Source organism: Erythrolamprus reginae, chromosome 1 (assembly GCF_031021105.1).
Source record: "Erythrolamprus reginae isolate rEryReg1 chromosome 1, rEryReg1.hap1, whole genome shotgun sequence".
Lineage (NCBI taxonomy): Eukaryota > Metazoa > Chordata > Lepidosauria > Squamata > Dipsadidae > Erythrolamprus > Erythrolamprus reginae.
Genome location: NC_091950.1, coordinates 66,029,892 through 66,052,610, shown reverse-complemented (window position 1 = coordinate 66,052,610; position 22,719 = coordinate 66,029,892). Strand labels below are relative to the sequence as shown.

The 22,719-nt window shown below is 37.3% G+C and overlaps 1 protein-coding gene across 4 annotated transcripts in view; it reads left to right on the top strand.

Annotated features, from left to right (window-relative positions):
• Nucleotides 1-21,606, top strand: part of ADCK1 (aarF domain containing kinase 1) — a 135,457-nt gene extending 113,851 nt beyond the window's left edge. For all 4 annotated transcript variants that reach the window (XM_070733803.1, XM_070733811.1, XM_070733794.1 and 1 more), the window contains 5 exons: nucleotides 1,822-1,938; nucleotides 15,048-15,197; nucleotides 16,418-16,615; nucleotides 17,215-17,408; nucleotides 19,634-21,606. In XM_070733803.1, the coding sequence (XP_070589904.1) occupies nucleotides 1,822-1,938; nucleotides 15,048-15,197; nucleotides 16,418-16,615; nucleotides 17,215-17,408; nucleotides 19,634-19,802 (828 nt within the window). In that variant the 3' untranslated portion in view covers nucleotides 19,803-21,606. The remainder of the gene's footprint in view (nucleotides 1-1,821; nucleotides 1,939-15,047; nucleotides 15,198-16,417; nucleotides 16,616-17,214; nucleotides 17,409-19,633) is intronic.
• Nucleotides 21,607-22,719: the final 1,113 nt, after the last annotated feature.

Below are 22,719 nucleotides of genomic sequence, written 5' to 3'. Positions count from 1 at the left end.
TTGATATACGATCAAGTAATACTGTACTTAAAAAAGACATTGTATTTTTAGCGAGGGGCTTATTGGGCTCCCAAGAAACCTCCTATTTGTAAAATGTTGTTGTTTGGTTCTCTATGCCAGTGTTTCCCAACCTTTTTTGAGCCGCGGCACATTATTCACATTTACAAAATCCTGGGGAACATTGAGCGGGGGGAGGGGGGCGAAAAAAAGTTTGGACAAAAAAATATCTCTCTTCCTCCCTTTCGCTCTATTTCTCTCTCTCTCCCTCTTTCTCTCTCTCTCTCCCTTCCTTCCTCTTTCTTTCCCCCTCTCTCCATCTCTCTTTGTTTCTCCCTTCCTTCCTCTCTTTTTTGCCCTCCTTCTCTCTCCCTCCTTCCCTCCCTCTATGTCTTTCCCTCACCTTCCTTCCCCCTCTTTCTCTCTCTCTCTTGCTTTCTCTCTCTCTCTTGCTATCTTTCTCTCTCTCCCCTCTCTCTCCCTCTCTTGCTATCTCTTTCTCTCCCCCCTCTCTCCCTCTCTCTTTCTCTCCCCCTCTCTCCCTCTCTCTTTCTCTCTTGCTATCTCTTTCTCTCTCCCCCCTCTCCCTCTCTCCTCTCTCTCCCTCTCTTGCTATCTTTGTCTCCCCCTCTCTCCCTCTCTCTTTCTCTCTCTTGCTCTCTTGCTATCTCTTTCTCTCTCCCCCTCTCTCCCTCTCTCTTTCTCTCTCTCCCTCTCTTGCTATCTCTTTCTCTCTTTCTCTCCCCCCTCTCTCCCTCTCTCCTGCTAACTCTTTCTCTCCCCCCTCTCTCCCTCTCTCTTTCTCTCTCTCCCTCTCTTGCTATCTCTCCCTCTCTCTTTCTCTCAGCAGCGGCATTGGGCAGTAGCCGTGGGACAGCGGCAGGGTGATCAGCTGTGAGGCGGAGCTCCGGAACGGAGGCACCGATGGCGGCGGCTAGACGTATTCCTAGACGCCGTACATGCTGGCATTGCGCTGGGCATGGATGTGGGGCTGGAGCCTCCGTCCTGGCCCAGCCAGCAGGCAAGTGCCAGCCACGCAATTCCAGCATGTCCAGCCGCCGGCGGTCGGTGCCTCCGTTCCGGAGCTCTGCCTCACAACTGACCACCCTGGCGGCACCCCACAGCTACTCCCTGCTGCCACTGCCGCCGTCGCCGCCATCACCCTCCCACTGCCGCCGCCCTCCCACCAGGCCCCAAAGCTCACCTGCTGCCTTCGCCAGGGAAGCTCCAGCCGGGCGGGGCGCTGGAGCTGCCGGAAAACTTGGAAGGCGCAAAGAAGGAAGCTCAGCTTCCGGTCTCACAACTTTTTGCTCTTCGCAAAAAGTTGCGAGACCAGAAGCTGAGCTTCTTTCTTCGCGACACACCTGACCATGTCTTGCGGCACACCAGTGTGCCGTGGCACACTGGTTGGGAAACACTGCTCTATGCCAATGGTGATGTAATAGCCTGGAATCTGAATTGGAATCCAAGTTTCTGAAATCTCAACATAAGCTTTTGTTTTTCCTTTACCAAACTGCAATGTATTTATAGAATGGTCTGTGGCTGGGATTATGCAATATTTGATAACTGTTTTGTTTTTTTAACAATTACTGTCAGTGAAACATTTTCAGTTCTGACCTCTCTTAACTATTTCCTGTAGCTATTCCTCAGTGGATGAAGAAAGGTTATTTTGGTCTGGAATAATCTATTTACCTATTCATATTTCCAAGACAAAAAGGTTGAGTCTGCTCAATTCCATCTCATGCTAAAAGGATAGTTTGTCTAGTTTTAGCTTCCTCTGCTTTCCTTAATATCCTTCAGAATCTTAAGAGTCCTTTGTTATAGGTTCCAAAAATTTATTGGGAGCTTTCAACAAGACGTGTTCTTTTCATGGAGTTCATGGAAGGTGGACAAGTGAATGACAAGGACTACATGGACAGAAACGGCATCAATGTCAGTGAGGTAATATTCATTTTGATTATGTCAGCAACCGGTGAAGGTGAACCAAAATCTGCTGTTTATAACATATACTGGTGACATCCAAAAGGTTTAATTAAGTTGAGCTCTTTAAAGTTGAATGTTCCCAGAATTTTGAACCTTAAGAGTTAATGAAAGTTGGGGAATAATGACACAAAGTCTTACCTAAGGATTGCATTTTATTGAAAAGAATTAAAACATACATTCAGAAGATTAACCTGCAACAGAGGTAATCTTTTAAGTACAATGCTGTAATTGTATTCATTCACAGAAACTACTAATTCTAATCATTATCGCATATTGCAAGCAATAGTGTGGTTTAACTGTCCTTATGCAAATTGTCCATGGGGTAGAGACAAGCAGTCATAGAAGAAGTCTAAATTACGCTCTGACGATGCCAAAACCAGTTGACTATATTAAGGTAGATTGTCATGTTGTGTTTCCTGGTTGGCTATATTATTGATGTAATTAATCTCAGGAAGAAGCCAGAAAAAAATTGGCAGGTAAACAAGTAAGAAACTGAAGGGAGGGAGGGACTGAAAATTTTATAACTGGTTTTAGAAACTATTTCAGAACTATATCCCTGTGACTCAATTTTTGGCTTATAACATGAACTCCTCATAGTTCTACATACAAATTTGATGTTCGGATACCATTTCTATTATATGCCCTGCACCTTTACCCTAATTAGAAATTAAGAAATGTCACAGTTTGTTCCAGATGCAGTCATATTTCATAGCTTGATGCATTTCTTAATTATAGAGTGCATGTGGCTGGCTATTTGTGGATTAAAGTATATATGATTTTTCAGGGAAGAGGCTTAGTTTTGTATGCAAAAAATAGGGCAAATTGAGCATGTCAGACTTGCCCTCCAAGTCAGTGAATTCTGATTGAATTAGTGCTGCCTGCTTTTCCCCCTGTGTACTATTGATGAGCGTCAAAATGCCATTTGGCTGACTAGCTATCAGAGTGCTCCAGCATAAAATCAATTGTACTTAATCTGTCTGTCTCTGAAGCCACTATGCTCCCTTCCCATCATCTTTTAATGCAGTGGCAGAGGTCACTCAACTTCATTTATATACATTCCAGCCTAAATTCAGAAGAGAAGTCAAATTACACATTCATTGTCTATTAAAGGCCTACATCTATATATTTTTTTCTTTTTTCCACTAGAAGGAATTATTTGCAAAGGTAAGTGAGCACTCCCAAATTACATGAATGTACTAATTTTCAATAACATAAAGGGGATCTGACATACAGAATAACTGCTTCCTTGCTTTCCTAGGCTTTTATTTCTTGCACGTGTGTTTGTGTTTTGAGTCTCAATATTTGGGATCACAGAAGCCACTTGTGTCAGAGAGCAGGTTTAGTAACAACCTCTGTGTTGTCCTTGCCTAATTATTTTCTTTTAGCCCTTACAAGTGGTGGTTGTACATTGCTATGCAGCTCTTGTGTCACTGTGATAGAATGGATTTAAAAAGAATTATTCAGATTGGATTCTTTGAACCATTTTTCTGAAATGGTAGTTTTCATATCAAAGGACAGTGTTTTGTACGAACACATAGGCTGTTAATACTTAATACTGCGTGAACCTTTCTTCTATGGCAAGAGATTGTTGGAACTGTAGTCAGACACCAGGATCACAACAAATTTCTGCCTCTATTCTGAACTTTAATAAGATGTTTCATACCTTCCTTGTATAAGTTCTAGATTTGCAGTGTATACCCTGGGTCCTTTCATCTTGGAATCAGAACATTGCACAATTTTATTAATAATAAATATTATTTTCATTATGAAAAATGAGGGATAATGTATGTTTATAACATAATTGTTTTCCTTAAAATTAGCATTTGATTTAAGCCTTTAGACTGGAATATGCAGTACTTGTATTTTAAGTTTACTTTGTAATAGGTCTTCAGTGTGGCTTGTACAATTATATTCTAAAGTTGATTTACAAATGCTGTAAATTAATAAAGGTTAACTTTATGCATACTAAGAGATTTTTTACAGTCCTGCTAGTAGAAAATAGGAAGCTGCTTTTTATCAAGTCAAAACATTGATCTTTCTATCCAGGCAGCACAATCTGCTGTGATTGGTAGTAATTTTCCCTCAACCACATTGAGATTAATTTTGTTATTCTCACAGTTCTGAGAATTAAACTGTGAACTTCTGTACTAGTATTGAGTTATGCACATTCTGGGCACTGAAATCCAACATATCTGGAACAGATGTAATCAGAAAAAGAAAACATGATACAGTTTTGTTACATTTGTTACATTTAATCTGGAGAGATGGAAACATATCTCTGTTATATGGTATATTCTTTGCTTTTTTTTTTCAAGCAACAGACACTGTTGTGAGCCACCCCGAGTCTGCGGAGAGGGGCGGCATACAAATCTAATTAATAATAATAATAATAATAATAATAATAATAATAATAATAATAATAATTTGAAAAGCAGTCTGAATTTTCCCCCTGTAAATGAAAAGGATCCTTGAGGTGAAAGCTCCCTTCAAACCAGGTTACTGACATTTATTTTATGACATCTGTAGCAGGATTATCATTAAAGCTGCTTCAGAAGCACATTAATCTGTTTGGGTCCGTTCAAATGCTGGACTGTAATAGCATTTAATTTTAGAAACATAGAAACAGAAGATTGACGGCAGAAAAAGACCTCATGGTCCATCTAGTCTGCCCTTATACTATTTCCTTAGGATGGATATATGTTTATCCCAGGCATGTTTAAATTCATTTACTGTGGATTTACCAACCACGTCTGCTGGAAGTTTGTTCCAAGGGTCTACTACTCTTTCAGTAAAATAATATTTTCTCATGTTGCTTTTGATCTTTTGAATTTTGATTTCTAAAGACAAGTGCAAAAATTGAAATATCTATCTGTGGAACAGTTTCTTGGTCATGTGTGTGAAGGCAGCCTAGAATGAAAATTAGCTGGGAGACTAAGAAAAAGGGAAAAGTAGAGAGACTAAACGGAGAAAGTAAAGTACAGGGGGGGAAAGGTCAAGGCTATGAGGGACTGAGATATTTCAGGAAAGGACACTGTCTGGAGACAAATATTTTAAAATCTGATGTTTGAATAGAAAGTTTAAATTTTCTTTGGATTGAGTTGGACTCCATGTTTTCTTGACATCAATATGGGAATGATTTACCATTAACTTCTTCCAGTATGCTTACATTTTTTCTTAGTCTATGGCCTTATATATATTATAATCAATGATACTTACGGTAATTTTTCAAAATTGGCCATGGTTATCTATTTGTTGACACTTGCTATGATTATCTACGATTCATGTAATAAAATCATAAGGTAGTTAAGTTTTCTTTTCTCAAGATTTGGAGTGAAACTGGGGGAATATCAGGTCAACATTTTATGTGCTTAAGTTACTAAGAAATTGCTGATCCTTAATATAAAATACAGAAAAGTTTCCATTTTTTGCAACTGGGCAGTTTTTATCTATTTCCAAAGAGTGGAACTATTGGCAATGTTTTTAACCATAATAAGGGGTGTGGATGGAAGTCATAATAAAACTGATGAGTTTACTTGTTGGCCTCCCAACTAGTTTTATAGTTAACAGAAGAAGTTTGTGCAAAAGATCTAGATTTCTAAGATTAAATTTCTGAAGATTAATTTGCTACTACCTGTAGCAAATTCACAGTTTTCTATGCCGCACTTACATTTTTGGCAACCCAAACTCCCATTGAGGGTCAAACAATATGAATTTAAATCAATATTTTTTAAGATAGTAACATCAATCAGGATTGGAACTTTGTTTTTAGGCAAAGGTTAAGGATCCCAACCACTTGACCATGAACCTTGTCTGAATTAGGCTTCTGCTGCTGATCATTTATATAAAAAGCATCCAGTCAAATTTCCATTGTTTAACTTAAGCTGATTATTTGGGTGCCATTGAGTCAAATTTGATGATAACTATGTAAGCAAATGCTCATTATTGACTTGTCTCTAGCAATAATACACAGCTCTTTCAAGAATATTCCTGTGATATATTTGAATGTGGCCCAACTCTTCTTGATTGGCATTCTTGCATATGTGGTACTTTTGATAATTATCATCACATTCATAAGTTGTAGACCTCTCATATTATTTTCTTTGCTGTTTCTCAGACCATTGTTTTAACTATTTTGATCTTGTCAGTGAACCATCTCTACCTTCATGATTTTATCAACCTTAGTTATTGCCTTCCTTTATCTATCTATAATCTGGAGCTCAGGAAAATAGACTTATTTACCATTTTCACTTCTTTACCATCAATTGAAAATTGATTAACAATAAGCCCATGGTTTGACACCACCAATATTTGTCAAAATTATGTTCTTAATATAATTCTAGTTCATTGTAAAGGTTCCTTAAAAATAATTAAGGGATTTGGTTTGCCCTTTATCCAGCATATATTTCATATTTTGACATGATCTACACAGTCAAAAGCTTGGTCATTGCCAGTAAACAAAGAATTCAGCCTTTACTATATTATGAATTTCATTTTGTATCATATATGTGGCCAACAAATTATTGTTGTTAGATATGTGCAGCAAGAAGTCCACTCTGGATGTTGCTTATCTGATCTGATTACCAAAAACTCTAGTTTGTTCTGTATATAATCTCATTATTTCCATCTTCATTCATAGTAACTCTGTTCATTTAGATTTTGTTGTGTATGTTTGTACTTTTAGAAAAATATTCAATATTACTGATTAGGGCAGCTCCAGTGCCCATACTTATTCTATTTGGTTGCCAGAACCTACAATTTTATGCTGCTGTCAGTTAGCTTCAACAATTCTAGAAATAATTTTATATGTTTTGTGCTGGATTCAGGGTTATTCATGCTAAACAACAATCATTATACCAATAGTAAACTGAACTTGCGCAGCCGTATGTGATCTGCATTTATAACTACCGTATACGCTTTTCCATTGCCTGCCTGTGTAATGACTATGAACTGGGTATGTCAATTTGTCAGAACAATGTTTTCAAGCATGCTTGTTTTCTCTGTACTGTAAATAAATGGTCATCTACTCTTTACTCAGTCTTTATTAAAATCTCAAAGTAGCCCTCCAAATATGAATGGAGTTTTTATTTTATTTATTATTATTTTTTATTTTTAAAATTTATTGCCCTTCCCATTTTACTACAGGATAGCTCTGGGTAGGTTTTTTTTTAAAAATACCGTAGCTGAGTAAGATTATTTTTGTTAGATTTGGAGGAATTGTTATCCATTGGCCTTTAGAAAGCCACACCTGGAGTTGAGGAAAAGTGGACTGACACTCCACTTAATTCAGTTCACTTAATCCAGCATATTCTTCATTATAAGAAATCATTTAAAGTATGCTTTCTCTACTCTACTCAACTAGTAATGATAAATCTCTTTTTCAGCATTCCTTGAGACAAAATTTGGCAGGTGACATAGGGCACGATCATGTGGCATGGAGTTAGGCAATTTTAATGACATAATTATTTATTTATTTGGATTTGCAGCTGTGAGAGCAATCATGGGCTTTTCCAAATATGCCCATGTTATACCAACACTCCGCAGTCTGCATTGGTTGCCGATCAGTTTCCGGTCACAATTCAAAGTGTTGGTTATGACTTATAAAGCCCTTCATGGCACCGGATCAGATTATCTCAGGGACCGCCTTCTGCTGCACGAAACCCAGCGACCAGTTAGGTCCCACAGAGTGGGTCTTCTCCGGGTCCCGTCAACTAAACAATGCCGCTTGGCGGGACCCAGGGGAAGAGTCTTCTCTGTGGCGGCCCCGGCCCTCTGGAACCAACTCCCCCCAGAGATTAGAATTGCCCCCAGCCTCCTTGCCTTTCGTAAGCTACTTAAAACCCACCTCTGCCGCCAGGCATGGGGAATTGAGATGCTCTTTCCCCCTAGGCCTTTAGAATTTTATGCATGGTATGTCTGTATGTATGTTTGGTTTTTTATATTAATGGGTTTTTAATCATTTTTAGTATTGGATTATTACTGTACACTGTTTTATTATTGCTGTTAGCCGCCCCGAGTCTCTGGAGAAGGGCGGCATACAAATCCAATAAATGAATGAATGAATGAATGAATGAATGAATGAATAAATAATATTGAAAGTTAACTTTTTTCAGATTCAATGACCACAGGTTTCCAATAGAGGATAGTAGGAAACCTTATGTACAGTGTTTACCTCTGTCTTCAGGCACACCAGGTACCAGGTAGCAATAGTGGGGGGAAACTATTACTTTCATGTATTCTTTGTCAGCTTCTAGGAATAATCTGGTTGGCCATTTTGTGTAAAAGAATACTGAATTGCCTAGATCCTAGGTTTACCCTACAAAGGGTACGGAGTCTACGGAGAGGGGCGGCATACAAATTTAATAAATTTAATAAATAAACTTATTTTTATATAATTATGGGAGAATGTAAAAGACCACTTTGACTCAAATTAAAGTATCTCATGTGTCTCAATAAGAAATAAGATGGAAGAGCCATTAGCTGTATGTTCTGTCTCATCAGAAGACTAAAATGCTATTTTGTTTAGAAAGGCTTTCTCCTTGATATCCTAATTTTCTTTTTATATTTTATTTGGGGTAGCATATACAAGTGCTATTATCCCCTGAAATCTGAAATATTACATTTTCCTTAGCTATTTCAGAATATTTTCAGTTCATTTGACTGAAAGTGTTGACCATGCCAAACATTCTGCTGTTTTGAATTTAAAAATGGATTTTTTCCTCTGACAGTGTCGATCAAATTTGTGCGCAATTATTAGATGTAAAGCATTTTAAGATCTCAGGCAAATATTTTTGCAAATGCACAACAAATCTATGAAGTGTTACACTAATCCCCTCCCTTAAAATCCCATTGCACTGTAACTTTCCTTAAGAGTGAGCCCTCAGTTTTTTCTAACTAATGTTTCTATAAAATTAATACCAGGTGTAGCCCAATTGTGATGGGGAGCAAGCTGACATGTTCCCACACCTATGCCCTTCATTGCCTTTGCTAATTTCACACCAGTGGGGCCTACACTAGTGGATTTAGAAGAAAAAACCTCTAAGCATTATCTTCCAAAAATTCTTCAGGACCAGCACATTCCCCAAGCTATGGTCAAAAGCAGTAGTCATCCCCATCTTCAAAAAAGGAGACCCTTCTCTCGTTGACAACTACAGATCAATATCACTATGCTGCGTCCCATGTAAAATCATGGAATCAATTATAAATCAATCAACCACCCTTTACTTAGAATCTAATAACCTACTCTCTAACAAACAATTTGGATTCAGAAATAAATTATCCTGCAACCTACAACTACTTCACTGCAAAAACATATGGACTACTCACCTAGATCAAGGAAAATCCGTTGATGCAATTTATATTGACTTTTGCAAAGCCTTCAACTCAGTGGTTCACGACAAACTATCCCTAAAACTCGAATCCTATGACGCAATTTAAGTATTGCCCACAAGATCATATGCTGCAATGTCCTGCCTGTCAATGACTACTTCAGTTTCAACCACAACAACACAAGAGCACGCAACAGATTCAAACTTAATATTAATCGCTCCAAACTTGACTGTAAAAAATATGACTTTAGCAATCAAGTTGTCGAAGCGTGGAACTCATTACCAGACTCAGTAGTGTCAACCCCTAACCCCCAACATTTCTCCCTTAGACTATCCACGATTGACCTCTCCAGGTTCCTAAGAGGTCAGTAAGGGGTGTGCATAAGTGCACTAGTGTACCTTTCGTTCCCTGTCCAATTGTCTCTCCTTATCTCATATATCATATATCTTTTCTTCCTTTCATATATCTTCTCCTCTATTTTTATATCTTTTCTTCTATCCTTTTCTTTATATATAATACTACATGTCTATTCTCTTCAATATGTTTTGTGTATTGGACAAAATAAACAAACAAAGAAAGAAAGAAAGAAAGAAAGAAAGAAAGAAAGAAAGAAAATCAACGTGTTTACTAATCCAATTAACCTTCGTTTAGATTTTAAAATCCACACTATTCTTTTGGCCTGCGGAGGTAATATCAAGCCCTAAGAAATGAGCTACATCATGACCTTTACTTTTAATGAGATCAATAGAAGTTAGTGTCGCTATCCCTTAAAATAATTGGCAAATATTATGGCTGAATTAAAGCCAATGGTTAGCATGTTTTCTAAATTGGAATAGACAAGAATAAACAAACATGTTGGATCCTGTCTTGTACCATTGTTCCATGGTCGGCAGGGAGATTAAATCATTACAACATCAATTTGATTATAGCGATAGTAACATTAAATACCCTCAGGTCAGAACTGAACATATATCTATATTTTACACGAAAAGCTGGGGTGACGCAGTGGTTAAAGTGCAGCACGGCAGGCTACTTCAGCTAACAGCTAGCTGTAGTTCAGCAGTTCACAGCTCATCACCGGCTCAAGGTTGACTCACCTTCCATCCTTCCGAGGTGGGTAAAATGAGGACCCAGATTGTTGTGGGCAATATGGTGATTCTGTAAACTGCTTAGAGAGGGCTGTAAAGGCACTATGAAGTGGTATATAAGTCTAAATGCTATTGCTATTCCTTTAGAAAAAAAACCCAGACGCCAAACAAAATATGGTTTCTGCCAAAGAATGTAGTAGTAACTTGTAAACCATATATAAAAAGTTTTACTAAAAGTCATCCTTTACATGGCTGGTGGCTAAAAGAAACTGAAGACAATCCTTCTCCATGAAGATTTTCCCTGTAATTTTCATATGCAATATACTCCATGGCCTAAAAGATTTGTTGCCCTGCTTAGACAGATGTTTAATTATTACAAAATACACTGCTATTGTAGTAATTTTGTAGTACATTCCTATGGTATCATCCTGAAAGCACTGCTTTTTATTTTCTTTAATGAGGTCAATTTTAGTGTTCATAATTTGAGCAGAAGGTTTTAGCACTTTATGCAAATCCTTAATAATCTGGACACTGGTACAGTTTTGAAATACTAACATATTTTCAAAATGATCTATTATCTATTTTTAATATTTTATTTTTCAAGGAGTTGCCTATGAATTAGTATTGTCATCTATTTGGCCCCTGAGAAGGAAAATCAATATGCAAAGCAATCCCAAACTACTTAGTATACAATTTTGAGAAATTATCCTTTAGAAATAATATTTATATATTAGTTATCTTAGCCGAACTAAGATTTAAATATTCATTAAAAGAATAGGTTATTTCATTGACTTTGTTCACACAACATACTTAATCATACAATATTTCAGTTATTCATCTAATTTTATGTGTTTATACAATGAACCACAAAATAGCCCCATGGTCGGGGTCATAGTTCCCTCTAAGCTGAGTAGTGAGCAATCGCTCACTTAAAAATCATCATCAACTCAGAGTTTTCCAAACTTGCCCAGAAGCCGAGAGGAAAAGAGTGAGAGGGAAGGAGAGAGAGAGGAAGAGAGGAAGAGAGAGAAAAAGATAGAAAAAAGAGAGGAAGGAAAAGAGAAAGAAAAAGAATGGGAGTAAGGAAGAGAGAAAGAAAATCAAAATATAGTTTGAAACTAGCTCAACTATTTAAGTGGCATTTTGATATTGATAGAGTTGCCCTATTATGAGCTCACTGTTATAGACACACAGTACAGTATTTTATTTTGAAATTCTCTGAGGCAAAACAGGGTGGGTTTTTTGTTTGTTTGTTTGTTTGTTCATTTATTTGTTTATTTATTTATTTATTTGTTTGTTTGTTTATTATTTCTGTGCCGCCCAGTCCCAAAGGGACTGCCGCTCAGACACTATACTTTTCCGCCCACCCACCCCAAAAATTAGAGGGAACACTGGTCGGGGTTCATACCAAGCACTATCACAATAGCAATAGCATTTGGACTTATTTACCTCTTTATAGTGCTTTACAGCACTTTCAAAGTGATTTACAGAGTCAGCATATTGCCCCCAACAATCTGAGTCCTTATTATACTGAGCTTGGAAGGATAGAAGGCTGATTCAACCTTGAGCCGGTGAGAATCGAACCGCTGGCAGTGGTCCGAATTAACCTTCAATTCTGCATTCTGACCACTGCACTGTCATGGCTCAATGCATTTAACTAGTTTTTTCATTGTTTCATGTAAATACTGAAAGGGGAAGAGCCTTCTCTGTGGGGGAAGAGCCTTCTCTGTGGTGGCCCCGACCCTCTGGAACCAACTCCCCCCAGAGATTAGAACTGCCCCCACCCTCCTCGCCTTTCGTAAACTCCTTAAAACCCACCTTTGCCGTCAGGCATGGGGTAATTGAAACATCTCCCCCGGGCCTGTACAGTTATGTATGGTATGCTTGTGTGTATGTTTGCTTTTAATAATGGGGCTTTTAGTGTTTCTTTTAAATTATTAGATTTGTTATATATTGTTTATTATTGCTGTGAGCCGCCCTGAGTCTAAGGAGAGGGGCGGCATACAAATCTAATAAATAAATAAATAAAATAAATAAATAAATAACATTGTATTATGATAATATACAATGTTATCTATATCTTTCATTGTTATAAACTTAGGAATGTTGATGTGAGGCAATAGATAGAAACACCTAAGAAGATTCACAATCATATAGCAAGTGTGGTAAATCATTATATATGTGCTCAAAACAATTGCAATGTTTGAAGAAAGATTGAAGCCAAGTAGGTAGTAGCCTTGATATCCCATTTTGACCATTGCTCTAGATTTAACAAAAGTCATTAACTAATTGTGTGGATGGTACGTAAGCCATTACTGTGGTAGAAAGTGAGTGATTTCCAACCTTGTGTGCCCAATGGAAAGATACGGTAAACTTTGAAATGATACAGAATAAAATAAATAATACTCTGAAGTCAATGTGTTAGCATCCTTAAATATTAGATTTGTTTACATTGTATTATTATTGCTGTGAGCCGCCCCGAGTCTGCGGAGAGGGGCGGCATACAAATCTGATTAATAAATAAATAAAATAAATAAATAATAAATTCATATGTTATACTGTACTCTTTTTCCTTACAAAACCTGGGCTGAGGCAGTAGATGGGAAGGATTACTCAGAGATAATTCTCATTACACCCTGATCATACTGTAGATTCCTTGATAGAAGCTCTACTAATTAAACTGCATCTATAAACAAATTATGTTTGTAGTGGAGTAGAAGTAAAAAAGATTTTAAAAAGCAGGTACTCATTTAATTTTTCCATTGCTTTATACTTACTTCACAGCTTTTTCTTTCATTTCATTCAGTATACATGTAATTCAGGTTTCTTTACTTCATGCTGATTGGCCAATTGGTCCAGAAAATTAAATGTTAGATCTGCCATTTCCTAATTAAATGAGCATTCATCCTTTTATTAGTACACTGTAATATTTTGACATGCATCCTTTTTTTTAACCAATTGGATTCTGTTCATGCTTGAAGCCGAACTCAGATGAAATAAATGTAGTCAAGTACATTTGAGTCATATTTTACTGGAAAATGTTACTTTCCAGTCTCTGGCAGGCACAGATTTATAGTTCATTTCAGATAACACTTTATCCATAGACTCAGATTCACAACTGTATGTAGATGATCATGCAATAGTATATCTGAACAAGAACAAGTAGTACAGTACTTTCCACAATGCGGTATTTTTTACAATTATATTTTTCATCTTTTTTGATAATTCTCTCATTTTTTCAAGTGCACACACAAACAAGCATTCTCGCCCTACTCCATAAGGAGATTCATAGGAATATTTGGGCAACCCACTCACCTCCACACATATTGCTAGTCTACACTCTGGGCACTAAGAGTATTCTTTGTGATTGGTTTTGATGAACCTGTTTACACTTCTGGCATAGTTTTAGTTTTTCCCACATGAGGTAAGGATGCTGCAATGCTTTCTCTACATACACACATATGTTAGAATTAGAATTACTTATTTGCAAAGTGTGATCGGACACATAAGGAGTTTATCTTTGGTTCATATGCTCTCAGTGTACATAAAAAGAAAATATACATTCATCAAGAATCATAGGGTGTAACCCATAGGATACAAATAAGCAAACAAATCATACTACTGTGTTTCCCTGAAAATAAGACACTGTCTTATATTAATTTTTGCTCCAAAAGTTGTGCTACGTCTTATTTTCGGGGGTGCCTTATATTCCTCAAATAAGACAAATTCACAGGCAGAAAAGTTGACACCCCCAAAGAAAGTGTACCGCATGGTACACTGATTACGGTACGGTACCTGTCAGTATGGCACCCACACACAAACGACAGCACTTATATGGTACAACAGTATACTCTCGCTATTGCAGCTTCTGGCCACCAGAGGAATTACAGTCTACGCACTGTAGTGGAGACTGCAATGGCGGTGTGACAACAGCAGACTGTGTCTGCTGTACTGGACGGTACAAAGCGATGGAAGGGGCCAGCAGGGGACGCCACATTATTACTGTACCGCTATGAACAGCTTTGAATGGTACCGTATGTTTTTCCACTGTACCGTATGTAAACTTGACTACGCCTTATTTTCGGGAGGTGCCTTATATTAGCAAATTCTGCAAAACCTCTGACATGCCTTACTTTTGGGGTACGTCTTATTTTCGGGGAAACAGGGTAGGAAAAAATCAATATAGATCATAAGGAACAAGTTACAGTCATACAGTCATAAGTTGGAGGACATGGGGAATAGGAATGATGAGAAGATTAATAGTAATAGTAATGCAGACTTAGTGAATAGTTTGATAGTGGTGAGGGAATTATTTGTTTAGCAGAGTGATGGCGTTCGGGAAAAAATTGTTCTTGTGTCTAGTTGTTCGGGTGTGCAGTGCTCTGTAGCATCGTTTTGAGACTAGGAGTTGAACAATTTGTGTCCAGGATGCGAAGGGTCTGTAAATAATTTCACAGCCCTCTTTTGACTTGTGGAGTATACAGGTCCTCTATTTTTGGTTGGATGACGTCATTTTCTCTTGTATAACAAAGGAATTAGCCAGCTACTTCTCTGCCATTCCAATAGATGGTATTGCTGTGAACTAGGTTATAGTCCAATGCTCCCTTGTATTGTTGCTTGTTGGGGCCTTGCATTTCCTTCTTCTCTCCACAGATCTCTCGCAACCTGGGAAAGATATACAGTGAAATGATCTTTGTGAATGGCTTTGTGCATTGTGACCCACATCCGGGCAATGTCTTGGTGAGAAAGTGTCCAACTACAGGCAAATCACACATCATACTTCTGGACCATGGGCTCTATCAGGTATATCACTGGCTTATCAAACAGACGAAGTCTGGTTTTACCATTAAGCAGCAACATTTGTGGGGTGGAACCTTTTTTACTATGTCAGCAAACAGTAAGCTTTTCCAAGAGGTGCCATTTTCTACCTGCAGGAGATAGATATTGTAGTAATGCCAAGAACAGTTGAGTCAGAAGTAACTGGACAGTCTAGTGGAGGAAGGGACTGGACTAAGGTTGGGCAAACAGAGCTCTAGACTGCACAGGAAAGAAAGCAGTGTTAATATTTCACCTGGCATTTGAAGCCAAATTTAGGATATAAGAGATGTTTGTTGATTAATAATAATAATAATAGTAATAGTAATAGTAATAATTTATTAGATTTGTATGCCGCCCCTCTCCATAGACTTGGGGCGGCTCACAACAAAATAGTGACAGTGTAACAAATCTAATATTAAAAACATTCTAAAATCCAACATTGGAACCATACAACACAATCATACCATGCATAAACTGTATAAGCCTGGGGGATATCTCAGTTCCCACATGCCTGGCGACAAAAGTGGGTATTTAATAACTTATGAAAGGCAAGGAGGATGGGGGCGGTTCTAATCTCTGGGGGGAGTTGATTCCAGAGGGCCGGGGCTGCCACAGAGAAGGCTCTTCCCCTGGGACCCTTCAGATGACATTGTTTAGTCGACGGGACCCGGAGAAGGCCAACTCTGTGGGACCTTATCGGTCGCTGCGATTTGTGTGGCAGAAGACGGTCCTGAAGGTATTCTGGTGCGATGCCATGTAGGGCTTTATAGGTCATTACCAACACTTTGAATTGTGACTGGAAGCTGATCGGCAGCCAGTGCAGGCCGCGGAGTGTTGGAGAGACGTGGGCAAATCTAGGTAGCCTACGATAGCTCTCGCGGCCGCGTTCTGCACGATCTGAAGTTTCCGAACACTCTTCAAAGGTAGCCCCATGTAGAGAGTGTTGCAGTAGTCGAACCTCAATTGAGAGCTACCCAGAATAGTTGGTACAAGGTTGGCATATAATGAATATATAAATCTTTTGAAGAAATATACTGTTTAAATAAATAAGAGATGCCACACATGCTCACCCAGGGTTCCAGAATTTAAGTCAACTGTCTGTGTTAGTATGAAACAAGTGTCCAGCCATTTAATTCTTTCAAGAACTATCTGTACTTGAGTCCACATACTGTTTAACAATACTTTGGTCCATTGTTTTTCTTAAGGTCCTGACAGACAACTTCCGCTTGGATTACTGCCGGCTTTGGCAAGCCCTGATCAGGGCAGACATACAGCAGATAAAAAAATATAGCCAGCGCCTGGGAGCAGGGGATCTGTACCCCCTATTTGCTTGCATGCTTACTGCACGTTCCTGGGAATCGGTCAGCAAAGGCATTGATCGTTTGCCCGTCACAAGTAACGAGGTACATTTTTTAGGGATAACGTATTAAAAAAGCTGCCACACAGAAATGCCATGCTGAAGATTCACAGCTATCTCAGATAGCATAAGCCTGGCAGCTTATACTACACTGAATCTGCTCTCTTCTAATTGGCCAATGGCAGTTTCAGACTGGGGATCATCCATTCCCAAAATTGGACTTGGGGTTTTGTGTATAAAGTGCATGCTACCTTTCACTGAGTTACCGGTGTAAGCCAGCTCTTGTGGTATATTTTTAATAAAGTATGATATGTAGTTTAATAATTTAATATTTAATATAGTCTTGCGCTATATATTTAAATGAATGAATGAATGAATGAATGAATGAATGAATGAATGAATGAATAAATAAATACTATCAGAGCTATCATATGGAAAACTCTAGGGTTCTTTATAAAAAATAAAAAATAAATTAAAACATATTTTGTGTAATCAGGAAGTTTTCAGATTTTGCTTTTCTGTTTGAAAAGACCTTGGCTTTTCTAGTAAATATCCCTGCCTTGGAAATCCTCTGTTGATCATAATATGAGAATGTGAATCTCTTCCTTCCTGAACTCCCCCACATTTCTAATTTGATTATTCCAGGATATAGAAATCCGGACCAATGCTGCTAATTACTTACCTCAGATCACTAAGCTTCTCAGCAATGTTCCTCGTCAAATGCTGCTGCTGCTGAAGACCAACGATTTGCTAAGGGGGATTGAATCTGCCCTGCAGACACGGGCTAATGCTAGTTCCTTCCTCAACATGTCTCGCTGCTGCATAAGAGCTGTTGCTATGTAAGTCCCCATTTCCATAAGCAGGATTCCACCCACCCCCCTTTTACAGAAAAAAAATCCATAAGGGATATCCTTTCATTGATAAATATAGATAGTGTCGTTTTCTCTCATTCCTGGAGGCGTCTGCAATATGGTAAACGATTTAGCTTTACTAGATAAATGGTCAAAGCAATGGAAACTGCAGTTTAATGTTTCCAAATGTAAAATAATGCATTGGGGAAAAGGAATTCTCAATCTGAGTATTGTATTGGCAGTTCTGTGTTAGCAAAAACTTCAGAAGAAAAGGATTTAGGGGTAGTGATTTCTGACAGTCTCAAAATGGGTGAATAGTGCAGTCAGGCGGTAGGGAAAGCAAGTAGGATGCTTGGCTGCATAGCTAGAGGTATAACAAGCAGGAAGAGGGAGATTGTGATCCCGCTATATAGAGCGCTGGTGAGACCACATTTGGAATACTGTGTTCAGTTCTGGAGACCTCACCTACAAAAAGATATTGACAAAACGGGTCCAAAGACAGTCTACAAGAATGGTGGAAGGTCTTAAGCATAAAACGTATCAGGAAAGACTTAATGAACTCAATCTGTATAGTCTGGAGGACAGAAGGAAAAGGAGGGACATGATCGAAACATTTAAATATGTTAAAGGTTTAAATAAGGTCCAGGAGGGAAGTGTTTTTAATAGGAAAGTGAACACAAGAACAAGGGGACACAATCTGAAGTTAGTTGGGGGAAAGATCAAAAGCAACATGAGAAAATATTATTTTACTGAAAGAGTAGTAGATCCTTGGAACAAACTTCCAGCAGACGTGGTAGATAAATCCACAGTAACTGAATTTAAACATGCCTGGGATAAACATATATCCACCCTAAGATAAAATACAGAAAATAGTATAAGGGCAGACTAGATGGACCATGAGGTCTTTTTCTGCCGTCAGACTTCTATGTTTCTATCAAACAAGTTAAGTTGTCCATTTTAGCAAGTTCTATTAGCTTCATCAACCATTCTTCCATTACGAAATCTTTCCATAATTGTGCATGTAATAAAGTTATCATATACAAAAACAATCTTCTGTGGGTTTTTTCTAACTGCTTACCCATCAGTCCTCCGTAAGTAGAAATCTGAACTGTTAATTGACTTTGGGATTCCTGTTGGCAATGACTTTGAAATGCAGAAGTTACAAAAGTCAGCTTGGTGAATTTTTCCTTGCAGTAGACAATAGTCATAAAAATATTTATTTCTTTTACGCAAATATATTCAAAGATAGATTTTGCTACATGAGTGAACATTTGTGAAGTACTTCTGTAAATCATTAAAGTAGCTACTTCCAGCTATTTAAACAAAGATGTAGCTATTTCACTTCCATTTTTTCCAATTGAAGCAAAATGGATATGCTATGCATATGGAAACAGCTAGGACCAGCTTACAAAATATTGGTGTGAGTTTGGAAAAAAGCACAGCTGCTTCACTGATTCCAATGGTTAATTTGTATATCTTTCATATTGTTGTGAAATGCCTCTTTCAAAGTATTTGTCCATTTGTGATATTTATTATCTGCTGTTGTCTTGAAACAGCGTAAGGAAATTCAATTAAAGTGGAGAAAATTGCTTACGGGGTTGTAGACATAGCATACCATTCATCACTTGCGGAGAATACAAAATGGGACTTGAGGGTGTTTGGTTCTTTCTGGGGAGATATTTATGTTTTACCTGTCATCTTCATCAGTCTTGTCTCATCTCCTTTTTGCTCTTACCTGTTCTCTTCATCCCCACCTTCAAAGTAGTTCTGAAGAGTCTGTGCTTCCTCTCATGGATTTTTCTAGACAAGATTAAATCGTTTGTTTTTTTCTTCTCCTTTGTATTGTTATTGATGTCTTTGTTTCACTCATTCTTCCTATAAAGCATGCGGTAATTGGAGAACTTAATGCAACGGTGGATGAAGAGACACACTTTGAATCCTATATGGGATCTCCAACCTTAGCAACTTTACAACTTGTAGACTTCCAAGTCCTAGCTTTGCTGTCTGAGGAATTCTGGGAGTTGAAATCCATAAGTTGTAAACTTGCTAAGTTTGGAGATCCCTGCCATATGAAAAGAGCCATTGTTTAACTTAGAACACAGTACATATATTGTATTCAGCTGAAATTACAAAATAGTTTGCATTTTTGAAATTGTTCCTTGTTATTGTTAATTTATAAGGCAGTTAATGCATTTTTTGTGTGTTTTGCTCAGGTATCGAAGGAGCAAGAGTAACTCGCTGTTCAGAAAGGCCCAGATATCCCTTTCTGAGGCCTTGAGCTTATGGCAGATCAACCTGTATGAACTATTTCTATGGCTGAAAGTGTCCCATCTGGGAAACTGGGTCATTGCTTTCTTGAAGTGGATGCACTGTTCTAAGTAGCAGAGGAATATGTATTGGTGAAGCTGGCCTTGATTTCATCTTGCCTTTCCCAATGGTAACATTCACTTCTTATTTATTTTTCTTGTTTCGTCATGTATACTGTACATGGTGCTATAGATTCATTGGTGTTTCTTCATGTACACTGTACAGGATGCTATAGATTCATTGTATTTTGCAGAGTTATTTTTGTAAAAATAAGAAATACAAAATGGCAGCTAGAAGTAAAAAAAAAAGTCAGGAACTTGCATGTTCAAAAATAGTGCAGGGGAAGTGATAGGCTTTTGAAAGTCCTCCAGGTAAAACCTCAATAACTCAAATTAATTTTTATAGGACCATTTTTTTTTAAAAAAAAAGGGGCAATTAAATTATGAAACACAACTTTAAAATCTTCAATGAATAATGAGCATTTAGTAGTAGTTTATGGTGAACTTCTCCAAGTTTTACTTTTTAGTCTAATATAGACTATAAAGACTATACAGTAATATAGACTATAAAGACTATAACTACAGTTATACAATTTAGACTATAACTATAGTTGGTCAGAAGTCAATTATTAGCTGAAGTTCAAACCATGTTGAATTTGGGTAAGACTGTCCTTTGGGTTTCTTGAGCTGTTGTATTACATGATAGCCATATTAATATATTTCACCTCTCCTCAGAGATGTGAAAATAAAATGGAAATCATATGGAGAAGGAGCTATAGCCAGGATCATTGAATAGGTATTTGTTTTGGGAAGGAAAGCCTAGGGTTGAAGATCTATTTTCATAACTGACATAGATTGTGAGTTTGGGTCCTTTTTTATATACTCCTTTTGTCATAATCACAGAAATGTGAGCTTTCTTTGAAATATAGAGAATGAAGGCAATGTTAAATAGCAACTTATTGTTTCAATAATTCATTTTGAAGTTAAATGCTCATTATGTATATATTTGTAGGGGAAATATTCATTTCTTACACAGAATCCAGGTAATACCCCTACTCCCCCAATAATTCCATTCATTTCATTTTCTTTATAGAGAGAACAAAATAAATAAATGTAAAAACATAGCAAATGTTTTTGATTCCCATGGTATTGAGCAGCACATAAATCTATTAAATTAAATTAAATATGACCAAAACTAACATGGTCATTGAACTTATTATCTCAAAAACCTCTGCATCACAGGGCTTACACTAATGTATTATGTCAAGACTGGGACAACATAAATTATTAGCAAAGTCTCAACTTTTATAAAAGTGGTATGGGAATGTAAACATTATTTTATTGTAGGGATTAGTAGCCTTTTTTCTGTATTAATAAGGATACATCCATTTAATTAATTATTTTCAATCTACTAATGTAAATAAAACTTTATAAAATAGAAATCTATGTTACATCATTTTACTGCATATGACAGGGTGCTTCTTCTTACATTTCTAAAAAATGTACAGTAAGTTCTTGGTGAGATCTTCCATAGGATCAGATGTAGTGATGTATCAAATACTAAAATTGTAAAACTCACGAGCAAATGTTAATCACTATTTCTTTGGAAATAAATATTAGGCATAGTTATATCTGATTGTAATGTTAGCATTTTATTTGATGAACCACGGGTGCATTAATTAACAGATTAACCACTAGTAAACTTTCTAGTTTTCAAAAATGTGAAACAAAACATGTTAAAACTTAATTGGTGCATTCATTGGATCTTGCCTCACTAAGTTCCAGAATAAAATATCTGTTTAATATCTGCTGGAATGTGGAACTTGTTATTTACCGGTATTCAATAATGTCAATTTCAATAAAATCCTTCAAAACATTAATCCTTTGTTCCATCGTGTACATTGCCAAGGATCTCTCCTGTTTATTTGTTCGTTGTAGAAACGAAAGGTATACAGGGACAGCCCTAGGCTCAGTTTGATCTTATTGTTTTGCCAAACAGAACAGCATGCGGTCACAGTTATTATTTATTTTCCTTCTGTCCTCATGAGTACAAGAGTGTATCCCTTGTACAAGGTTTAGGAGGCTGCTTTGCACAAGGTCAGATCATTTGCTTCTGAGAGCATCTGCACCAAAGACAAATTCCTTGTGTGTTCAATCACACTTGGCCAATAAAGAATTCTATTCTATTTATTATATTCTTTGTTTGCTCTCACCAGTTCTCCAAGGTCTCCAGCTGAGACCTTTCCTATTCCTTGTGACTTGATCCCTTTATGCGCCCTGTCAGCATTCCAGACTGGGATTAATAGCCAATGATAGAAATATTGTATTTAAACCAGAGTACATGTGGCAGTGGTGATTATTCAGCCAATAATACAAGCCAACATATAGTAAAGGTATTATTTACAAGATATACAATATCTCCATAATCTTCCACAGTAATTATAATACAGTCTATAATACATCTCTTCTTCTCACACAGCAGGTACATATAGTATTACATATATTCTCTTATTCTACACAGGTACATATATATCCCCTTATTCGAACACAGCAGGTAAATATAGTATTACATATATTTGCTCTCTAGCATACAGCAGGTACATATACTATTATGCACACAGCAATATAGTATATTCTACCCAGTATATTGCACACAGCTAAGATATTAATAATAACCAGCATATATAACCAACAATGTAAGGCATACAGCAGAACAGATGCAATGCAACAAAGCTCAATAGAATTCAACTACAGAATGTAACAGAGAGCAGCACATCTGTCTCCCTTATATAGCTAAATTGCAGCATAGCTCATAATTTCTACCTAGCTCTCAAAGCAATATCACTATTTTCTTCTAACATACAATGCTGGTTTATCTTCATATATTGGAAACCCAACCAAAACAGTATGTAGTACTGACACACGCTATGATTACCAGCTTTGAAGTAGGTGCTGCCAAAAACTGATAGACATCATGAGCAGGTCAAGAATAA